The sequence below is a fragment of the Blennius ocellaris genome, assembly GCF_963422515.1.
Source record: "Blennius ocellaris genome assembly, chromosome: 21".
Lineage (NCBI taxonomy): Eukaryota > Metazoa > Chordata > Actinopteri > Blenniiformes > Blenniidae > Blennius > Blennius ocellaris.
The window spans coordinates 12,027,930-12,051,018 of NC_137670.1; the positions used below are offsets into that span (position 1 = coordinate 12,027,930).

Genomic DNA, 23,089 nt, shown 5'->3' on the forward strand with positions numbered 1-23,089 from the left:
ATGCACACACACACGCACGCACTCAAACACGGTATCATCAGTGAATTATACACAGAGGACTCACCATACAATATTTGAATAATATTAATACATATTTGAATAATGTGGTTATACATTATGTTTTCACTTCTCTACTATGTGATCTTTCTTCCGGTGTTCCTCCCACAGTCCCCAGTGTAAAATATCCACGGTTAATAATAACAAGAACATATACATAATCATAGAAGTGTAATGAACCAGGATGGGATATCATATTGACAGATACTTCGATAGAAAGTGCACCATTACTTCCAACAATATTTTTTGGAGGAAAAAGGAAAAAGTTGACTTGAAGAAAAACGCTTTTGTTTTGGGTGAAACGGAGAAACCTGTTGAACAAGTTCCGCTGGAAGAAAAAGGTTTGGCTCCAAGACGCGCTCAGGTACACTGCACCTGTTTCGACGTCATCGCCGCTAACAAGAGGAAGAATGAGGAAGAAGAGTTGCTCCACAACAAGCTCTCCTCGGAGTTGAAGGAAACTGTCCCCAAAGCGCCGGGGAAACCTCTGGAGCTGGCAGGATGGTGCGCAGCTGCAGCTGGTGCGCTCGGTTAGTGGATCAGCACCGGTCGACGCTGAATTTCGTGCTGCTGGTGTTCGGTTACATCCTCTACGTCGTGATCGGTGCGGGCATCTTCTCCGCCATCGAGCTGCCCTACGAGTCCGGGCTCCGGCAGGAGCTGAAGGCGGCCCGGGACGACTTCCTGAGCGAGAACACCTGCGTGTCCGACGCGCGCCTGGAGGAGTTGCTGGGGCGCGCGCTGGAAGCGAGCAACTATGGAGTGTCCATATTAAATAACGTCACTCTCCGCAACTGGGACTTCGTGTCCTCCCTGTTCTTCACCAGCACCGTGCTGACCACCACAGGTGAGGCCGGAGGCGCAGGTGGAGAACTTGTCCACCAAAACAACAAACACCACAACGACAAGAGTTTGTTTGCTCTACTGTGTAACCACTTATCTGTGTAAATTTACCTTCCAAAACGGTTTCCGCTCTCTATTTACACAATGGTTGGAAGATATGTGTACAATATAACGAGCGTAGACCATTTTAATGTATTTTAACCTATACAGGAGGCTTTTTTTTTTTATCAAATAAAAGCAAATACCTTCTAAAGCGCTACAATGTCACCAGATCCAGTTGGTGTTTCCTGGAAGTAATCATAGTGTCACACTTATTATAGATTATACACATTATAGTGAGCAAAAATATTCCATAGGCAATATACCTTAATTATATAGATAGTAGTGATTATTATTATTATCACATATTAGAATTGTTGTTCTTTAAACCAGATGTTAATGTTGATGTCTCTACTGTTCTTCTAGTCACATGATCCTGATGTGAATCTTTCAAATTCCTCTCCTGGAGACAGTTAATACATTGGATAGCTGAAGTAGACTTTAGACTGAATTTCCAAGCTGTTCCAATAATGTCTCCATATTTCCAACAAAATTAATCAAAAATAAATAAACTAAATGCTTCTATAATAAAAAAGCAAAAGACAATAATATACAATGTCAGAACACAGTGAATTGACAACAGCATGAAGAAACCAGGCAAACAAGTTTAGAACAGTAACAGAAAATGAAATATGAAGCAGCGGTGGCTGACAGAGTAAACTGAAATTAAATAGAATTCTACAGTAAAGAGCACATCAAGGCAAGTGTAGAACAATAAAACCACAGTAATATTGAAGCAGGGGAAACAAAGATCTAAATACAATACAATACAATTCTGAAATATCCCAAATAAACACAGCAAAAACAAAAGAGAGTAACAGAATATGAAATGCCTTGAGTGTAGGGAGTTTGTATGTTTTCCTGGTGTCTGGCTTTTACTCCAATTTCCTCTCACAGTCCAGAATTCTGTGTTTGAAGTTAACTGGTGACTCTTTCAAACAGCAGCCACAGTTTTTCACTTGTGACATTTAAACTGAAGAAAAGTTGTTGTTTTTTTCCGCAAATTGCAAATGTTGCTCAAGTGTGACATTTGTAAAACAACTTCAATTCCTTCAGTGTTTTTTTTTTTTTTTTCCTCCCAGTTTCAGTTTAAAGACAAAAGAAGCCCTGATGTTTTGGAGAACCTTTGGGATGTAGAATTATCGGAAAGGAAAAGGGAGCCCATACAGCCAAATTTTATCTTCCCTTGTGGGACCCAGTAAAGTGATAAACTCGCAATGTTTCCATTAACTTTAGTGCATAGAAGTACAAGTACATTTGAAAATTATTCTCGTCGAATGCATTTTTTTTCTCCAACCTGAGATGTCTTTTAAAAACTTTCACTGTGAAATACTTCCTGCTTTAGTGTTCGTTTTTTTTTTTCCTTCCCTGAATGATGTGGGCAAAAGCCTGCTGCTTCCCAAGGTACAAGATTCCTGCAGCCTTTAGTAGCAGCCTCTTTCACAAACTCCCCCTTATAGAGTAGTTTTGATGAAAGAGCAGCTTCATTTATTGCAACAGCCCAGTGCGATGGACTCTTCAGCTCAGGGTCTCAGTGTTGTGCTATGTCTGCTAATCTTACTGAAACACACACACACACACACGCACGCACACACACAGACGTGGAACTGCAGGTATTTGTTAGGGAGGAAAACTCTGTTGATGTCTTCTTTGTAATTGTTGCTTGATGCCATTTATTTGAGAAGTGGCTTTAGAGATGTATGTGGGACGTTACTATGCATTTTATTGGGAAAGTGAGTTCCCTGAAGGTGTGTAGCAAGTGCTTTTATCGTCAATTTTTGTGAAAAGAGGTGCAGCTACACCTACAAAAGAGTACAGCTTCTGTTTGGTTTCTTTCTCCTTTCTAATGGTGGAAGTGTAAAACTTAACAGCTGGCTTCTGAAGAATGTAAATATACCCCTGTAATTGTAATTGACCCCATGCTGCCTGTTTTGCTGTGTTTTCAGGTTATGGCCATGCTGTTCCACTGTCCGATGAAGGGAAGGCCTTCTGCATCTGCTACACTCTTCTTGGCGTCCCTGCCACCCTCTTCTTCCTCTCCGTTGTCGTACAAAGACTCATGGTTGTTGTGAGCCGGCGTCCAGTGTCGTACTTCCACAGGCGATGGGCCATGTCCAAGCCGAACCTGGCGGCGATTCATGCTACCTGCCTCGCTCTCGTCATGGTCCTGGGCTTCCTCATTATCCCTGCATGGATCTTTATCAGCGTGGAGAGAGACTGGAACTTTCTGGACTCCCTGTATTTCTGTTTCATCTCTCTGACAACCATTGGCCTTGGGGATTACGTCCCTGGAGAGACTCACAGCACAGAAGACAACCCACACCCACAGCTGTACAGGCTGGCCATTACAAGTGAGTCGGCTCATAAATATGTCGCATATGTTTCCAAAAAGTCAAGCTATGTTATGTACATGGCTCTACACTTGTTTAGAAAGAGTTTAATGAGGCGTACGGACAGTGACTGCATTTTAAAATATACTTGTACGATGGTTGCTGTTTTGGTTCACATGTTTTCTGTGTTATCTGGCAACCGAAAAGGCAACTAAATACTATAATTCAGTGCAATTATCCTTTAAAAGTTCTGGCAAATATCCAGCAATATCTAAGATACCACTGTGTGGGGGGATTTAAGGTCAAATGAGGCTCATGAAATTGTGGTGTTGTTGTTTTAAACCTTGTCACATATATTTAATGCTCTCCAAAGTATTGTAGGGAGCACCAGTATTCCCATTTGGGACACACTGTGCATAGTTTAGTATGCTGAGGCAGATGGGAATGTTGTTTGCTCTGCAGGTATTTGGCCACAAAGCAAAGTGTACAAGCCTCATCTGGAACTTGCATATTGGAAATTGCCTTTACGCACATCGAAAAGTTATGCAGGATGTCGTTGTCATGTTTTTGGCCTCGCTGATGAATCACTTCTACCATTGTAATGAACTCCGAAGAAGAATATCTGGCTCTCGGGCAGCTAAACACTTGGCTGTGTTCACCTGCGAAGTTGCTAACAGTGCCCTACTTGGAAATGGGTTTTCGGTCTTGCGGACTGGCTGTGTCCAAGAATGAGCAAAACAGCTGTTTTTGTTAGGGACCAGACAGAAAAAACACAGAGTTGAAACATGCCATAAATCTCAATCAAGCCAAGGGGAAGAGCAGTTTCACGTGATTATTCTCCTTTCAGCTCAACGTTTCGAGCTGCCCTCTTTCACTTTGTTTTCCTTTTTTCATTTTTACACTTTCAGGTAAAACAACTTTGAAGTTGTGAAAATTTCAACTGATGTGAGAAAAATTTACAAAAGTATTTAAAAAAACCGTGAAATATGTTCAATAGTTCTGTCATGCTCTCATTGTGTGTTTCTCTCTTGTGTTCCCAGTCTACTTGTTGTTGGGCTTGGTGTGTGTCCTGGTGGTGATGGAGACATGTTACGAACTTCCCCAGATGAGACGCTTCAGACAGCGGTTCTACGAGGAAAACGTTCGCGAGCTGGACTCGGAGACCACCAACATCATCGACCAGGAACAAATGAGCGACGAGCTGCATGAGCCGGCCGATCGGGGGACAACTCAACCCCCGGCCATCTCCTCCGTGCTGGAACAGGCAGCATCGATGCGGGAGGGGAGCAATTCGGCTCCATACACCCAAGCGTCGGGCTCTACTGCAAACCAGAAAGACAGATGACAGATTGTATGGGCTTCCAGGGGAAGCGCATGTACATTTTATTCATAAAGATGATGATCTGTGAACCTTTACTTTACACATTACTGCTCAGGACATTGAAGCTCTGACCTCTATTTGAGTCTAACCCCTGTGGATATGTTTCATTATTTAATGGGTGTTTGCTGTCCACAATTGCCAACACCAACACACATTGGTGGTGTAAAAGCAGGAACCACCCACATATTATCGGCATGGCCCTCTTTATCAGCATGGCGTTGTTTTCCCTCCAGTTCCTCCGTTCCTGACGGATATAAATCTCTGACTGGGGAAGGGATGGGCCCCCCCAAACGAAAGGAAAACACACAAGTTTCCACATCCTGCCAAAGTCTCACTGCTATAATCCCAAAGGGCCTCTGTTTGCCCGAGAGGATTTCACACAGATTCTTCACACACAGTATAATCAAAGGTATTTGCATAAACAATATGCCTTCGCGGAAGTCAGGGATCCCAAGAAGGAAGTTAGTGAAAGAAAATATACATCTTCCGTGCTGCTTTTGTTTTGAAGTCATAAAGAAATATTTCATTATGATGAAAAGTTGAATAATCTATGAGGGCAGCACAGTGGTGTTGTCATCCAGGTGGAACCCTCAAATTCATGTTTTTGGAGTTTGTGTGCGTTCAAAGCTTTCCTTGCAGTAATAGTGCAGGGCACGTGTTTGACCACGAGATGGCAGCACGTTCATGTCACAGTTCGACTCACATCAAGATGCTATTGTTAATTTATTCCTCGTGCTGTAAATGTGTGTGTTTCACGAGACATTGCCAATTATTATGTTTCGGTGGAGGGTTGTTGAAGAAAACATGCAATACAAAGTACATTTGCTACCCATGATTTTGTCATCTGAGTTGTCGCCGTCCTAAAACATATTGGAATATTTTCATTATTTTGTCTTTTAAAGTAGATCAAAGTCACTACCTTCTCTTCTTATCTTGCTCCTGTTTTCATTGTCATTATTCTGGTTTATGGGTTTTAATGAAAGGAGCAAGAACACTGTCAAACGGAATATTTAATGAAATCCAGGCAGCTTTGTGGATAAGATGTAAATAATAATAATAATTTTAAAAAAAATACAACATTAAATAATTGGTTACGTTATACATGTATACAAGTGACAATCAAATTGAATATTTTATATAAATGTAGGTTACTTTATTTATACAGTTGTAGATATATATATATATATATTCACATTATATTTCAAGACATACATGCAGACTGATGTGACTTCACGCACACATTCAGACATACATTCGGATTCACACCTCTCACACAGGCACGAATGCACACACACGCACACACACACACACACACACACACACAAACACACACACACACGGTGAATTGCAGAAGATGTCCTTCAACCAGGGAAGCAGAGCTTCCTCCCAGTCTGCTAAAACATCTGTCCTTCTGAGAGAAAAAAATCCTTGAATCCATGTCAGCTCCAGGAGTGTTTTATGCAACATGTGCTGACCTTTGATCTTCCTCCAAAAATGGGTAAAACATCCCACGTCATCACACGTATACACACACACACACAGACCGTGGCCAACGCTCCTTCACTGAGTTTGCCACCCGTACATATAAATGACAGTGTGTTGTTTATACGATTTCCGGCTGCTTGGAGCAGCGAGGCCAGAGAGGGCGCAGGCTGAGGATGAAGAGGACGAAGAGCAATATTCCCATGATGGTGACTACGGAGACATACCCGGCATGGGGCAGGAGGGGTGAATCGGGAGCTTCAGCAGGGATCATGTTGGTCAGATTCAACATGTAGCCCAGTGTCCACCCTGCATCGCTGCCTTTTATCTGGAAACAAGATAGAAACTACATGAAAACCCCTCGTAAGTATTTTAATTCACACGTCATTTCAGGACATTGACCGCTCAAGTTACTTATCCCTATAAAATGTGCATGTCTTGTCTTGTCTTTCAAAGACTATCGACGTTACTTGACTAGTATTGTTTTAATAATCTAAAGACAAAGTAGCGATTTTTGTGTTGGAATGTGGGCACTAAAAGTAAATATATTTGAATTTGTCACTGCAGTTCTGTAAAAAAGTGTTAACTTCTCTGACATGGTCCATCGCATGTGGGTCCTTCAGACAGGAAGTTATTTGATGCTCCCTCCTGCAGACTTTTTTTTTTTTTTTTGGAATCTCTCTCTTACTGGGTTTTATTTTATTTTGATTTGTTTCCTTCTAGGACTCTGATAACAACAATTAGGGAAGCAGCTGGTTTCCTTTTGGATTGCTCATCCTCATCGAGATACATGGTTGCCTGTATCTTACCTGGTTGGTAAGTTTAGCAACCTGCTTCTCTGCTCATTTTTTGTTTATTGTGTATATTATTTGGTTGAATTATCAGTTGAACAATTATAGTTAAATCTTTAAAACTCTTCTCCTGATTTAGCGTTTTTCATATTTCCCTCACTTGTGTCTTTGTTGTATATGGTTTTTGTCAATAGTTTTGAAAAATACTATAGAAATCATTGTTACTATTGGTATATCTTTCACTGGTTCCTGCTTTTTTATGCAGATTTAGCTAAAGCACCGCCAACATCAGACTGATCTGGAAGGAAATCATACTGATCTATGCTGGTTTTAACAGCATGGATATCAGAGTTTAAAGCTCTAATGATCATAGCAACAAAGTGTAATCATGGAACATGTGGCCTGGAGGGATTTTAGGAAGTAAAATGTCCTTAATGTTCTCTAATGTTCAACTGGCGCATTTGTAACAAGAGTCCATCAGTTTTATTGTTTTTAAGGAATCATGTCCTTTCAGCTCCTGATTATCAAGCAGGAAATGGTTAACTGTTTTTGCTGGCTCGTCGTTGTGGCAGTATCTCCTTCACTTTTCAGATTTCTAAGTGTTTTCTGTGTGTATGGACACAGACAAAGCACATCAAGGTTTATTGTCAATGGGATGTGACCTCAATCAGATGGGGTTGGAGCTTTGGAGTGTGTGGAACATGAACCACATCAAGATCTACTGACCTTCCTGATGAATTTTATGTCGGAGTAGGTCTCTGAGGTAAAGTTGTATCCTTCTGTCAGCAGGGTGAGGATGTACGTGCCAGAAAAGCAGTACTCAGCCAGATATTTCACTTTTACTTCTGGATGTTGCTGCATTATCTGTTCAATTCAAATGCCGTGATATCATCAGCGTACAATATAGGCAGGCTGGAGGACACAGATAAGACGTGGAGAAAAAAAAAAGGATGAATATGGCAGTGCAGTTATTTTCTGAGATGAACGAGCTCTGACCTGATCCCATGAGGTAGCACAGTGTTGTCGTAGCTTTTCCTTCGCTGCTTCCAGAGGGATGGATGTATCAGTCAGATTCAGGAAATTCATCACAAAATAGTATGCAGAAAATGCCTTTAGAAAAAGAGAGAGGAGAGGAGGGGATGAAGGCAATAAAAGAATGAAACCTGCTCTGATATTAGAAGAATATTAAGCCAATGTAGTAACCAGTTCATACATATTGAATTGCTATTGTGTGACAGATAGGACAGGCCCCACTGGCTCATACTTTATTACTCTTCACTTTGCAAGTTGATGTGAGGCCAAGATATTTATGGATGAACATAGCCATGGGACAAAACTACATTGTGGGTGTTAATTAATAGTCTCGAAATCATTTCCTTGATCATTTAACGTCTTGTTTTATTTATAGAATCTTATCGATAGGGGAACAAACATCAAGTTAGCGCAATCTGAAAGAACTTCCTGTTTTTAGATCTGTGCTTCTCTATTTATGTGCCAATGGTGAACGTCTTCTCACATTGTGATTGCATTTCCCCCAGAGATGATGTGCATTGGTTTTAAGCAGGGATATCTGTGTGTTTATTTTTAAATGAAGTTATCAAAAGACATTCAATTTCATGATGTCAGCATGAGTTATAGCAAAGATACGCATATTATTCTCACTTGAACTGTGAAACCCAGCAATGATGAAAAATCATGCTTGTGAAGGAACTGTCAGAGAAGTTGCCATTCATTTTATTCAGCCATAAACAAAAGTATAGCAGTTTGACGAATGTTTACTCGCTTTGTCAGTCGTAACAGAATTATCATTCTTTGTATTTCTATTGGTAGAAACGTTTTTATAAAATGTCTCTTGATTCTGACAGTGAAGAAAGACTGCCGAATGGTTTGTTTGTAATTGATGGAATAGAAACATTTTCTCTGAGATTTGTGTGGTGACTTTTAAGCGACTGAGACTGGGGGTGATCTAGGTGTCCAATCGGTGATTAACACAATCATCAGTGTTTATCACCTAAAAGCACTGGTGATTGTGTAATATTATGCTGTATTCATGATTTAAAGCACAATTCATTGACTAAGGAATGATGAACGGCTCAAATGTACAGGAAGAGTTCAAAATTACCTTATCAGGATATATAATGAGTTTAAATACACCCAATGTAGGACTCAATGAATCTCAGTCATAATCAAAGCCCTCGTTAAAGTTAAAAAAACAAGAAATAACCGATAACGAATGATGAGCTTTACAGGTAATATAAATATCACTCCTCTGGTGCCAGTTAGAGGATTTTAATTAGAATTCTGGTTTGTTTTTATACATAGACTTGTGTTTTACACTAAAGCTTATTTAAATGTTTAAATCCATTATACTTGCAACAAATTCAGTAATAAAAAACAAAATATTTTCTTTCCTACTTTCTTTTTATTAAGATTTCTTCTAAAAAAAAGAAATATAAAACAAAAGCCTCACACATGTTTATGGAAGCACTACACTAGCTCTTGTCTGCATCCTGCATTTTGCTGTTTAAACAGAAAAGACAAATTGCAAGAGACGACAACACAAGTTGCAATGACTGTACTGCAAATAAATGTTAAGTGGCCTTATCATTTTCAAACTCTGTAGGTCCAGATTGGAGATGAATTTAGTGTCTTTGGACAAAGACAATATCTCAAACAGTCTTCAGATTTTGTTTATGTAATGCATAATTCATGTTCAAATTCAAACATGGCCCATGGGCAAAAACTGCCCCAACAAAGGGGAAATCAAACATTTTGGAAGCATTACTTTAAAATTTGAAATACAGTTGGAGGAAATAAAGTAACAGCTATTCACACCTGAACAAAAATGAGTTCGAGACCACTAATGTGTTGCTTATGAATTAGTTGCTTACATTTATTTTGTGTGTTTTAGCTTTTACCAGTCAGCAACTGTCGACTTACAAAGGCCTAAAGTTATTTCATACTTAATTACTTGCTGCAACTTGTTAAAGTGCAATGCTGTCGTGTTCAGACTCTAAACATATGTCTGCATCTGCTTTATATTCTGGAATAGTTTAAACAAACCCACTTTAAAGCAAATGAACCCACAAAGTTATTTGAGGCGGCAACCTTACCCCGAATGACCCCTGCAAATGTGGCTGGAAGACCCCGTTGAAGGAGCACTGCCTGTATTTGCAGGAAGTGAAGTCGAAGACGGTTCTGACCACTTCCTGGCATTGTTGGAAGTTGCCGTTCCCCCTGTGAGTAAAGGCTTCAGGGGCTCCCGGTGGCTTCCTGTCTGACACACAGGGGCTGTCGTAGAGTTCAGAGTAGTACTTTGTCACATTGTAGCCTGGATGGAAACAGGGATCTAATATTGATGTTGGACCTGACTAGGAGAGAGAGTGAGATAAAGAGGCGTGACACAGACAGAGCGAGGAAGATAATTAAATCTTAAGTGTTACTGCATGTCTCAGCACATAATGTCTCGCACAAATGATTACGTCTCTAATTATCCAGGATTTGATTGGATTCAAACAGTCCATTAACGTGGCATAAAAACTTTGATTCAGAAGTTTACCTGAGTCTGGTGCGCCAGCGACATTCGTAGGACTTGGTCTTTCCCGTAACACAGGAAGCTATGAGTGTAAAGGTTGTAATCATTTCCATAGAGCCGGAAAGTGACGGAGTTGCTGGGCGACTCAGATCCGTCATAACTATCTGATACAAAGCTAATCTGAGTTGAAGCCCCGCCAAGGTCAAGAGCGCCTGTGGTTTCTAAGCCCTGCAGTGGAGACAAAAAGGCATTGACGTCAGAGCACAGCAGGACGAGCCCGATACACACAAAATACATCTAAAAGTAGACAAGCGTGCACGGGCCTGTTTGTAGATCTAAACCTGTGAACCTGTTTGAGGCGATCGTCCAGGTAGTTGACTGTGACCCAGCCGAAGGATCCCTCCTCCTGTCCGCTGAGTATCCGCGCGCCTTCATAGGAGAAGGGGAACCTCTGCAGGGCTCGCTCTACAGCCTGAAACACCTTGTCTGACGCCGAGCTGTTCTCCATGCTGCGTTTATACAAAGGACACATTTATTACAGCGAGTCACATCCATAATTCAGATCGATACGGCAGCACATAAATAATAAATAGACTCTATTGCATATAATGGATGTGACAGTAACGTATTCACTTCCCCGGCAGGAAGGTTCATGTGGAAATAAATCACAAAGTTTGTGAATGCGAAAGGCTACAGAGAGCAATACATTAGCAGAGGGTGCAAATAGAGTTTTGAAGGCTTAAACTTGGGGTGAAATCACATAATTGCTGGAGAGTAAGGGGATTTTATGATTGATTAGCTTTATGGATTTCTTTTATGGCGTGGTAGAAATGTGTGTATAAATGCACCATACTTGAGCAGTCTCATTCCTGCTGTCGCTCCCAGATAGAGAGGAGTCTCGTGGTGCCTCATACTGGGGACCCACTGCTCGGCCTCCTGCATGCACAACGTCAGGGACTCTCCCGCTTTCCACGGTTCAGACGCATAACTTGAAATACCTTTACCTGCGAGAGCAACGAAATGTCAAGAGAAGTGTGAAGCTGTTCCGTCTAATTCCCGCGGGAATAACACATAATACGAGGCATGTGTCTAAAGAGCCAGCCTTCTTAGAAACTGAAGGTCATCGAGAAAAAAAGAATCAAATAACTTCAGAGAGAAGTCTTTGAAGAGACAGAAGAGTTGTCTGCTTCACTGTAAGTATGACTGATGTACAATCCCTTAAGCAAGTCTCTAATCCTGAAATTGCAGCTGGGGGGGTGTTCCTCATTATTTTTGTTTCACAAAACGCATGTCATCATAGCGCTGATTCATTTCATCCTACTTTCAGTAGCACAAGTAGTTTAACAGCTGGGAAAACAATAGACTGTTCAGGTTTTTTTGGGGGGGTTGAAAGACTATTTGATGACTTGCTAGAATCCTCGTGATCTAATTTTTGATAATTATCCTATGTTTTAAGAGCAGATCGACAATATGTGAAACAATGCAAATGTTCCTGATAAATTAAAACAGAAAAATAATGCCATTTTATTATTTTGTGTCACTGTTATCTAGTGCTTTTCTTGGTTTAGGACATCTTGCTCTGCTTTGTACAACAATATGTTCACTTCAAAGGACTGAATCAGACACAGATGTACAGAAAAGGACCTTTTCTCTACATAACGCAGTGTGAGGATCAAACTAACGTAGATGGATTCAGAAGAAAAATGTGTCATGAGCCTCACTGACTGGTCAGCAGTTATTCACAGGGTAAACTATGTCTCATACCGAATATTTCTGATGCATCGCTGACTCCTTAGTGAAAAGGCTTTTTTAAACAATACCGTGCCTGATTCCGCTTTCCCCCAGGCTACTACAACACATAACATATCTAACTCTTCAGGCTTTATGAGAATGGTTTGAAAAGATTATTTTTCTTGTCTGCCACGTAATAGCAAATGTTTCACAAATATGTAATATCAGATAGTATATTCAGCCAGCACAACTTCTGTGCTAAGTCGATCAGTATTCAAGTTTCTTGCCACTGAACCATCTCTGAATCTTTATAATTGAATGATCAAAAATCATAATTGAATAATTATAAAGAGCAAATACATTTGATCTGAGACTCTTGATGTTTTAAGATAACATTTACAACTCCTAACTGAAATAAATGGTAATTAGTCCCTTCCATTACAACAATCCACCACATCTGAAGTTGTAAATTACTTTTTAATAGTTTCTGGCTGTAGATGCCCAACAGCTGTTTTAAACAACAGAAGAAGTTTAGAGCTTAAACAATTAGAGAGTTAGGTGATAATCAACAACATGAAAACGAGATATCATCTTGGACTTCTCCTTTATAATTTCATGAAATTAATCACCAGTTCTCCCAGATGAACTGTATAATTACCCAAGAATAAGAATGAAGTCTGCTTAACGAGCACAAAGTCCAACTAAAGATATTTTAGCCTGGAAAAAGCTATTTGTGTAAGTTAGCATGTACAATATTTCACATTAGCTTACATTATGTCAGAATGTAATAAGACATTGCAGAATGTGTTGCAGAATCAAAGTCTCCCCAACGTGGAATGTATTTCAGTTAAATATTAGTACGTGAATCTGAACACATGTGTAGAACATCTTGTCCAACGTGTAACTGTACCTTTGACCTTGCAGGAATGTGTCTGTTCAACTCTTCCTGTGTTGTTGTCCTTCTCTGCCGGCCACTCGTATATATAAAGGGCTGTGTGTGAAGACCCAGCGTCCAGTACGATGCCATACTGAAGTGAAGACAGAGCGGAGGGATTCAGTGTGTGTTAGGCCAGGATGACTCCCATCTAAACCTGTCCTTTTTAAGCTTTTCGTGTAATGATTGTATGACCTCCACACTAACTTCCCAGAACTATATCAGCAGTGTATTTTACTGGGTGAACAGGAAGACGTTCACTTAGTTAAAGTGCATCCATAATAATATAATCAATATTAACTGTGAAACACAAACTGGGTTTCTGAATATTGAAAACAACTGTGGTGATTTAACATCTTTGTTGAGATTCACCGGCCATATTTGGTGCTGGAGTTCTAAAACCAGTTGCACAGATTGAGGTCATATTGACAGGATACCATATTTAGCTTTTGCACACTGGACTGTGATCCCGACGTAACTCAGTGCGCTCCCACGGATGGGAGTATGCTAAAAGTGCTTCCATCCGACATACCTTGTACTTTTGGAGGAGAGGTTTGTTCTGCAAAACTGCTACCGTCACCAGGGCAACAATCGCTATGACACCAATCACAGTGATGATGATGGTGACAGGCGTGTGCCAGGGGTTCTTCTCTTTCATCTCTGAGAGCGGGGGCGGAAACACAGGCAGACGGACGGACAGACAGGAAGGGGAGGCCGCAGGGTGGCGAAATAGAAAAGGGAAGATGAGGATACATGTGTAAATAGAAAGAAGATGTGCATTAGTGGGTCTTGTGTCCAGATGTGCATTATGTCAGAGCATGTGTGTGCAGACTCACAGGGCAAGCAAGTATGGTAGTGTGTTGTGTGGTGTTGAGTTTTTAATTCTGTTTTGTAACCAAGGACTATACAGGCATTACTTGTTTGAAGTCTCTGAACTTAAGCCAGGTTTGTCATCGATACGAACAGACTTTGTTGTTTCAGCCATTGTGGGTTTTTTGTTTTAAAGGGAAGCCAGTCAGTTTTAGTAAATGATGAAAGATTAGCGACATTTCCATAATGGGCAAAGCTTAAAAGGACTTGATAAGTTTGACTGAGCTAATATGTTTATACAAACCAAGTGTGCATTGTGTTGGCTTCATGGAACAAAAGCGCTTGGTAATTAATTATACCCATATCCTGTTACAGGAATTGTTTTATACCTAAATATATCTGTCTCAAGCACTAGGTTCCACTCTTTGTTTCCCATAAATTTGACAGTACAGAGTCACGGTAAAAACTGGGATCTCAAACACACCTTCGAACACATGCGAGCTTAAGGATTCAAGTATACAAAGGAGGAGAAAAGGGTGCGACAGACTTTCAGAAGGTCACTTTTATAGGTCATGACAGATGCACAAAATACCCCATTGAAATCTAAGGTACACAGATTCTTTCATGAACCTTGCTTGTATGCACATGGATGTTTGATTATTACCAGAGTGAGAAAACTTGGATAAAGTCTTAAGAAGCATTGCTGAGTGGTGACATACATACACACACACACGCACACACACACACACACACACACACACACACACACACACACACACACACACACACACACACACACACACACACACACACACACACACACACACACACACACACACACACACACACACACACACACACACACACACACACGGTTGTTGACACGAACTAAAGTGTAAAAAGTAGTTTTTCTGCTCCACCAGACTGACAGTAAAACTGTCCTTTGCCTGCTGTAGGAAAACAGTGAGGCTGAAACTTATAACACATGAAACCGGCAAGCCAATGTTGAACACAGAGTAAACGAGAGCACTTACCTCTGTCGTCTATGTCAATGAACTTGCCACTGACAGGGGGGGGGGGACAGAGGGAGCATACAGAGAGAAAGAGAGAGAGAGAGAGAAAGAGAGGGAGAGAGATAGGAAAGACAACAGCAGGGGAGGGAAGGAGAGGCGGGGATTGTGAAAGCAAGTGGAAGAGAGAGGAAAATATGTGCAGAACAGAGGGAGGTAGCAGAGTGATAAGATGAGGAGAGGTTTTTCCGTCGTGTCCGGACAGAAGATTAGAATAGAGCTGCGTGCGTGTGAGCGTGTGCGTGTGTGTTTCTAGTGGAGGGGCTCTGAAGCACTGAGTTTGGCATTTCCTCCCCAAGCTGGGGCAGTGAGGCTGGTCTCTATGGAGACACAGCTAAAGCCTGTTTGTGCTCGTGTCGCTGTGCATGTGGACCCTTGGAAGGGACTCTCTCTCCCTCTCTGGAAACTAATGAGCGTCACTCTCTTCAGCACTACACTTTCCTCTTCCCTCTCTCTCCCTCTGTCCATTCTGTGGGATATGGAGGAGGGAGGGGAAGTGGGGACTCCTTGTTGTTATTGCTGGCAGGCTGTGATGTCATTCCAGTGACGGATCGGAATCCCCTCCAACAATTCTGTTTGTGTGTGTGTGTGTGTGTGTGTGTGTGTGTGTGTGTGTGTGTGTGTGTGTGTGTGTGTGTGTGTGTGTGTGTGTGTGTGTGTGTGTGTGTGCGTGCGTGTGCGTGTGTGTGTGCGTGCGTGTGTGTGTGTGACTCGCCTGCAAATTTGTAGATCCATTCACAAACCCATTGTTAGTTATCCACTTTCTTAGCTTAGCAGTAACATTAAATATATATAAAAAATATATATATACATAACTCATCTTTCAATTTTCATTTCAGATTAGCTGTAGTGTATGAGTAGTATTTGCCTTTTAATTAAAAAGCCTGTTTGACATAAATCTGTCTCCAAAAATCCTCGTGTTCGGCCACACAGTGTAGTTGTTTGCACTGTTTCCTCTCATGAAGGGAACCCCCCTCTTGGGAAATGCAGTTGGCCCCTAGTGCTTGCAGGGGTTTTCTCTCGTTTCCTCCCACAGTCCAAAGTATGTGAGTTCAATTGGTGATTGTAAGTCATAAGTGATTGTAGCCCATATCTGACACCACGTGTCATGCTTTGCTTTGCAGTACATGTTGTTCTCTGAAGTGAGTCATCTCGGCTCCATCCACTGTTTTCTACAAGAAGATTGCACATTTCATTGATCCTGATCAACCAGATGATCGTGGTGTACCTGGAGACTGAACAGACCCTTAAAGTGTCTTTTCCAGTATACAAATTTAGTCTGAAAGATAAATAGGTGAGCATCAATATGTCTTAGTGGTGTTATGGAGTTACAGTAACTAATACTTCTCCGAAAGTTAACAAAGCAGCACATTCTGTCAAAAACCAGTAGATTAACTTTGTAAAGACTTTTTTTTTGTTTTTTGCAATGATTACAGCTCAGTTGAACATGTCTTGTGATTGGAATATCTCAGGGATTATCTCTTAATACTGGGGACTGAGGTTGAAGAGCATAACACTCTCTGGTCTTGATCCTCCCATCCTGGCTTCGCACGCTTGCTTGGAGGAGTTTCCCCTCCACTTGCAGTAAGTGATGTCATATCATTCTCGTACTTGCTGACTCAGATTGCTTAATTTATCTTTCAGCTCGTAGAGCTCGAAATTGGAGCTTTTCTGTCATTGATTTTAAAGACAAAATTTCTTCTTTTTTCCCCAATCATAATTCCAGGTGTAGCTTTTCTTAAGCTCTTTAGGTGCATAAGCCCAGAATAGTTTGTTTTACATCTGAACTCCTATATTATTTTACAATCGAGTAGAGTAAGAAAAAGCATGTCTCTGACTTTCCTCTTAATACTTTCAGAACAGTTAAAATAGCATGGCTAATCTTTGGTAAATTAAAGACAAAAGGGTTTCGCTCATTTGGTTTCAGTAAAGCTTGAAATTAAAATCTGGTCAAAGACAAGTGCTGCTGATGGCAGTTTAAAAGATGTATGACGCCGCGACAGGAAATAGTACAACACCAAATAAATTTGTTGCAGGACGTTCTTTGGTTTTTTGATTGCTGGCAGGAGCTTTCATACAATCACTGTCTAAACTGCCAACTCAGCGCATTTGGTCATCATGCAGATGAGATGTGTAATGGTTTCATAGTGATGTGTCATTTTATAGAGTGTGCATGAACAGTTTAATGTGGAAGAAATAAAACCCACCACATTTTCCCAACAAAGAATTCTTCGTTCAGTTAACTCGATAACATTTTGAAATTTTATTGAGTTTATTTCATATTGATGATTATCATATTGAGATTTTCGGCCATAGTCTGAGGTGATGGGCTTCATCAAACCCCACTTGGATTAATGTTATTGGACATTGATCGATGTTCCAGTGATGTCACTTGAATAATGTTCGTGCCCCTTCATGTCGCTCCAACCACTAACCTCAACAATGTGAGCCACATGACCAACATCACGCTTCAGTGGGATAATAGGATTCGTCAGGTCTTTCCTTGAAAGCCTCAATGAAGCAAGACTGAAACATCTGTTTGCGAAATATGTCTCCCCATGATTCACAAAGCAATAATATCTCACATGTCTAAAATCTGAAACCCCTTGTCATGTGTCTGCTGACAAAGTAAATAACCAGGCATCGCATTAACGAGTACCGGTAACTCACTGGCAGCTGGCTCTAGTTTAGTAAAAAAAAAACAACAACCAAACAAATAAGAAAATAAAACTAAGCACTTTCCTTTTGTACAAATCATAAAAGTACGTCATGAAAAGGATCACAGGCGAGTGAAGATCAAACATGCTCTTTCTGACATTTACTGTCATGTCTTTGTGTTGGGCACCTCCAATGACAGTCTCTGTGCTCCAGATTGAAGTAGGAAAACACAGCGTAATCATCTGATGACGACACTGTTGAAATCTAGCTAAACAAATTCAAACACATACTCACAAACACAGTTGTTTAGACAGAAAACAGGGCGACACATGTTAAGAGCATGAGATCATTGAGGACTTCTACGAGGACGTCTGCAGACTTTCTGGACACAGCTTTCTATGTTTATACTTGTGAGGAAGTTTGATAATTAATTAAACTAGTATGTTATTGCAGTTCCTAGTTACTTCGTTAAAAAGTAGTGTAACTACTTTATGAGTAAGATTTAATTATGCAATATGCAACATGACCTGTGATAACTAAACAGATACTAAAATATATGTTGACATCTTTTTTCCTTGGAATTTGTATTCCAAATACCAATACTCGTTCTTTCTTTGAACTCATTTTTAATCAATTTTATTTCATTTTGATCACATACTCAGTTCCAACCAGCAGCTTTTCAATAGGGCAGCAGTTTGTGGACTTTGTAGCTTTTACTTCATTTGTGCTTTTGTATCTTCTGACCTGTTGCCACCAGTTATGATGTAATGTTGAAATAATAGATCTGTTATCAACACAGTTTAGTGCAGTAGGGTTTCATATGATCGGAAAAAATTGTCAACATCCAGAGCATGTCCGTTGCAATATTTGTATTAAAAATGTTGATATTGCAATGACAACAAATAAAGGTGCTAATGCAGGTACTGTCAATACCAGGTCATAACACACCTTTCATGTTGCCGCCAGTAAGACTGGTTTAGTTCAGGAATAAAGACATGAGATAATCCTGGTGGCAGCAGCTCTACAGCTGTTCATGTAAGGAACAACAAATGTGCTCACTAAAACTCCTGTAATTATAACTGTGCTTCTCGTGACACATTATTTTTGAACACACCCATCCTTATCCTGTAGCGCTTATCACATTCAGGGTTATGGTTTGCTGAATCTAATCCAAGTGTTGTGAGTTCATCAATGATACAAATACAACTCTACATAGAAGTACAGGTTGACCTGTAATCCATGTTTTTTGGGCTGTGGGAGTAAACTGGAGTATCTGGAGATGTTTCAGCTAAAGTGATTAAATCCATGTTTCTGCCCATGAAAGCCAAAGTCTAAAAAAAGAGGCAATTATTCAGATGAAGAGCAAATGATTGCCTCCTGAACAGAAGGTTACATTCGGAATGTTTTAACAAACAATCTTCATCTTAACCCACAAACGACCAGGCGCGAAATTGCCTTTACGTTTTTATCTTTATTTTTATCTTTCTAAGTTTTGTCAAATCACAAAATAGAGAGCAGATTGGAAAAAGAAGTCTGTATATCCTGTATGAGATGAAATCTACTGTACAAACAGCCATGCAATAAATGAGGCCCAACAATACATTTCCCCGTCTTCAAAGCAGGCAAATAGGCCAAGACATGAAGTCGCTTGTTTCCAGGAATACAAATTTGCAGACGCAACATTTCAAACACACAGACGTGCACCAGTTTATTTTTAATTTGTTAGCCTCAGTTAACAAAGTGTAGTGATAAGGTGAGACCAGGATGCCTCTAACTCCGTCATGAGGAAAGTTGTAGGAAAAAGAGAGCAGGAAGGGGAAGCATCTGCCATCGTTCACTCCAGATGCTCAAGCTGCAGGGTTTGTGTGATTGATTAAAACGTTTTAATCACATGCATGCAAGCTAAGTAGAACTTGAAGCAAATTTCACTCATCAGAACAAGAACTGCTGGATGGCTGTTTAAATGAGCCGGATCAAATGAGTTATCGAGAATAACATTTGTATCAGGTTTGACAGAAGAAGAAGAAAACAACAACTTTCAGGACTCTAATCCTTTGTTTGCTGCCCCCACACTTTCCTCTGCGTGATCACAACCTGTACACTTCAGCTTAGACATAATGTTAATAGTAAGTACCAGACTGCAAAGAAACTCATCACAAAACCAAGATCAGAAATTCAGTGTTTCCACAAGTTACAGGACATTTGATAAACACAGGTCCACCCAGGTGGAATAAACTTATCAGTCTATCAGTCCCAATCAGCTGAAGCAACATCCAGTTTTACATTTCTTTTCAATGACACAACAGAGTCTTCACCCTGATTGAAGTGAACCTTTAGGGCCATAGGTGTTGTGACATACAAATTCAGAGGAATTGTAATAGAGATGAGGGACGTTGTTTTCAATCAGTCCTTTCCTGTGAGGTGAGTCAATGGGTGACACATGTGGGGATGTACTGTGCGGTTTTGTAATGAGAGAAAGACCAGACAACAACTTCCACGCGAGGTAGGTCTCACATGTTGTTCTGCTCTGGTGGTAAGACGTTAAAAGCTTTTAGACCGGTGTGCTCTTGCAGTAAATACAAATTGCAAAACAAGCTACAGTGTAAAACTATGAACTCATAATATATTTCAGAGGGACATTTCAAACGAACACACCTCATCTAAAATGTATTAGCCATTAGATGACTTTGCAAAGAAGTGCAATGGTTTTTGAGGTGTTGTATGAAAATATGTAACCTGTGATAAATGACACTTTTTAAACCTGTAATCGAATTCAAAGTAAACATCTAAAATTTATTATTTGTGCCCAGAGGATCTCCAGGTTTTTCTTTGCTACGTTTGCACGTTCTCCCTGAGCATGCAGAGATTTTCTCCTGTTTCCCTGGGATTCTAAATTGCCCGTAGTTGTGGGTGTCGGCCTCTCTGACAAGCTCCCTGCAACCCTCAGTTTAATGAGGCCCTATAGGAGACGGATGTATAATGGTCGCTATAAATGTTTCACACAGTTCATTTGATACACTGCTTTTTTCTACCTGACGTACTGTCGGCCACATTGAACGAATTCCCTGACTCAGTATGGGAAACATGCATATGCACTCACAAAAATCAATGTAACTTGTCCTCCTCGCGGGTAAACAAATCTAGCATCCCCTCACACATGCCACAGGACTGGGCCTCAGCGTCCTTGAGTTGTTATTCAGCTTCTCTGCTTCGAGTTTCACTTAATCATGTTGGCCTTGCCTGTTGTGTCCACATTTGTCCCAAACGCCTCAGAGACAACATCCCTCACTTGGCAGTTCTTTGAACGCTCCAGTCACGGCAATTGTGAAACGACACTGTTGCATTCGGAGAAAAGGGAACTTCTGAAAGTGTCATGTGATGAATCAACTGAGGAAGCGTCTCCGCTTGCAACAGGGAAGTGGTCCACCCTGACCCTGCAAGACAGACTGGCACTGACCCTGAACTGGACTCTTCTCCTTTGACCTTATGCAGAGAATGAACAATCTGCCGTTGTTTTGGCTTGAAGCATGTAGTTAAATATGTCTTGTGCTTAAAGGTAAGGAAAAAGTTACCCAGAGAGTGACGTTTTACCTCACACCAGCTGTCTAATCCAAACATTCTGATAAGGTATCACCTCAAACATAAGCACATTTTGACTTTTGTGTACATTTTTGGGATTATTTCAACCCACGCCTCAATAATTAAACACTGATATGATGGCATGTTTTTGATGTGTAGAACAGCCAAATTGGAGATGCTATGCACTTTTTTTTTTTTTAGAGAGTTTTGATGTTTCACCTATGGTTTTATTACAGAGTTCAAAAATACACATATGAGGTAAACTGATGACGTAATCACATATTAAAAAAGCCAAAACATTTCTTTCATTGAATTTGAAGAGTAGAGAATTTACACTGTATTTATTTCTCAATCACAATACATTTTCAATATGTGATGCGATGTGATGACAGTCCAAAATATATTTGTGGTTTTCCCAGAATAGTATAACTACAATAAGAAGATGGACACTTCAAAGTATTTATTAGTTCAGTTTAACGGTCAGGATAGTCTATATAGAGAGCTATGTTATTTACTGTTGAGTTCAACATTGAACAGTTTAAATCAAAAAAAGGTTTATGTCAAATATTGTATGTGTGCATTAACAAGTGGAACTGTGTGGCGATAAAACAGACTGAATTTGTGACATTCACAAGAATAACGAAGATATTCAATAAAAAAAATTTATTAGAATTCTTCTCAGTTAACATGTCCTATTTGGGGCGGTGGGCTTGTCACTGTGAGTCTGCTCCACATGTAGATGTTGGTCACATTGTAAATTGCTGAAACGAGCTATCTCATTGCCCTGTAGAGCCATCAATCTAAATACTGAGTTACAACTTCAGATATATTGGCAATTAAACTTTAACCGACCCCCATTAGGTGAATTCATCTAATCAGTTAAGATTGTAGAGTTATCCTCGGCCACATGCAACTTTGCCTGGTGATAAACTGTGAACCTCACACAATCTCTCCGAATGCGATTATTTTCAGTCACGCAGTCACACACTGACGCTCAATATCTCACATGTACAACACACACATCATCACCTGGTTTTTGCCGTCCGGGCACATGCTATGGAAAAGTCACACAGCTGCCCCACACTCTACTATACAGCTGCTGCATGCAGGGAAACAGGTCACACACTCAGAACACAACACACTCACCTGATCCCTAACAATTACTGTACTGTGATGGAACACTGGATGCAGAGTATTTCCTGTTGCTGTGTGTGTGTGTGTGTGTGTGTGTGTGTGTGTGTGTGTGTGTGTGTGTGTGTGTGTGTGTGTGTGTGTGTGTGTGTGTGTGTGTGTGCTAGTCATAGCAGTACACCTACCTCTTTGTGCAGACATGGGTTCTTTCTCAGCAGGAACACAATGCTCTTCCTATTCTTTGCCCCCCTCTCTCTTTTCTCCTCTGTCTTCCCCTTCTCTCTCTCTCTCTCTCTCTCTCTCTCTCTCTCTCTCTCTCTCTCTCTCTCTCTCTCTCAACACAGCTCTCTGCTCAGCCCGACGTTTTTCAGCACCTCCTTTCACATACACTGGCTTTATTGGGAGAAGCACAGCCTACCTCCTGCTCAGCCCACTCCCCTTCTTCTTCCTTGTTGCTCTCTCTCTCTCTCTCTCTCTCTCTCTCTCTCTCTCTCTCTCTCTCTCTCTCTCTCTCTCTCTCTCTCTCTCTCACCACCTTTGTAATTCCCTTTGCCACTTTCACTCTTTTTACATGCCCCCTCCCCTGCCCCTTTTAATCTTCCATATATCTCCCGGTCTATTCCACTGGTGTCTTTTTTATCATTTTCATTCGGCCTCT

General features: G+C 40.7%; 2 protein-coding genes across 3 annotated transcripts; one reads left to right on the plus strand and one right to left on the minus strand.

The window, feature by feature from the left end:
* The first annotated feature begins 493 nt into the window (after nucleotides 1–493).
* Nucleotides 494–5,531, plus strand: LOC308145718 (potassium channel subfamily K member 1-like). The gene is made up of 3 exons (XM_080517241.1): nucleotides 494–904; nucleotides 2,946–3,350; nucleotides 4,370–5,531. The coding sequence occupies exons 1-3, from the start codon at nucleotides 559–561 to the stop codon at nucleotides 4,672–4,674; spliced, it is 1,056 nt and encodes a 351-aa protein (XP_080373367.1). The 5' UTR covers nucleotides 494–558; the 3' UTR covers nucleotides 4,675–5,531.
* Nucleotides 5,532–5,702: 171 nt separating this feature from the next.
* On the minus strand, nucleotides 5,703–22,782 carry entpd1 (ectonucleoside triphosphate diphosphohydrolase 1). 2 transcript variants are annotated; one of them, XM_080516773.1, is made up of 10 exons: nucleotides 22,617–22,782; nucleotides 13,716–13,843; nucleotides 13,160–13,277; nucleotides 11,372–11,522; nucleotides 10,868–11,027; nucleotides 10,543–10,746; nucleotides 10,097–10,354; nucleotides 7,980–8,093; nucleotides 7,710–7,847; nucleotides 5,703–6,520 (listed from the first exon to the last, which is right to left on the minus strand). In XM_080516773.1, exons 1-10 carry the CDS (start codon nucleotides 22,630–22,632, stop codon nucleotides 6,314–6,316), a joined length of 1,494 nt encoding a protein of 497 aa, XP_080372899.1. In that variant the 5' UTR covers nucleotides 22,633–22,782; the 3' UTR covers nucleotides 5,703–6,313. The 2 variants fall into 2 exon arrangements, with proteins under 2 accessions (XP_080372899.1, XP_080372900.1); XM_080516774.1 differs by lacking the exon at nucleotides 22,617–22,782 and adding an exon at nucleotides 15,028–15,066.
* Between the last annotated feature and the right edge of the window lie 307 nt (nucleotides 22,783–23,089).

Bases quoted from the DNA above. Each gene is read 5' to 3' on its own strand.
- LOC308145718 (XM_080517241.1), top strand. From the start codon at position 559: ATGGTGCGCAGCTGCAGCTGGTGCGCTCGGTTAGTGGATCAGCACCGG. The intron at 905-2,945 runs GTGAGGCCGGAG...CTGTGTTTTCAG, and splicing joins CACCGTGCTGACCACCACAG to GTTATGGCCATGCTGTTCCA. The intron at 3,351-4,369 runs GTGAGTCGGCTC...TTGTGTTCCCAG, and splicing joins GTACAGGCTGGCCATTACAA to TCTACTTGTTGTTGGGCTTG.
- entpd1 (XM_080516773.1), bottom strand. The intron at 11,523-13,159 runs GTACAGTTACAC...TTGCTCTCGCAG, and splicing joins ACATTCCTGCAAGGTCAAAG to GTAAAGGTATTTCAAGTTAT. The intron at 11,028-11,371 runs GTATGGTGCATT...GTATAAACGCAG, and splicing joins GCAGGAATGAGACTGCTCAA to CATGGAGAACAGCTCGGCGT.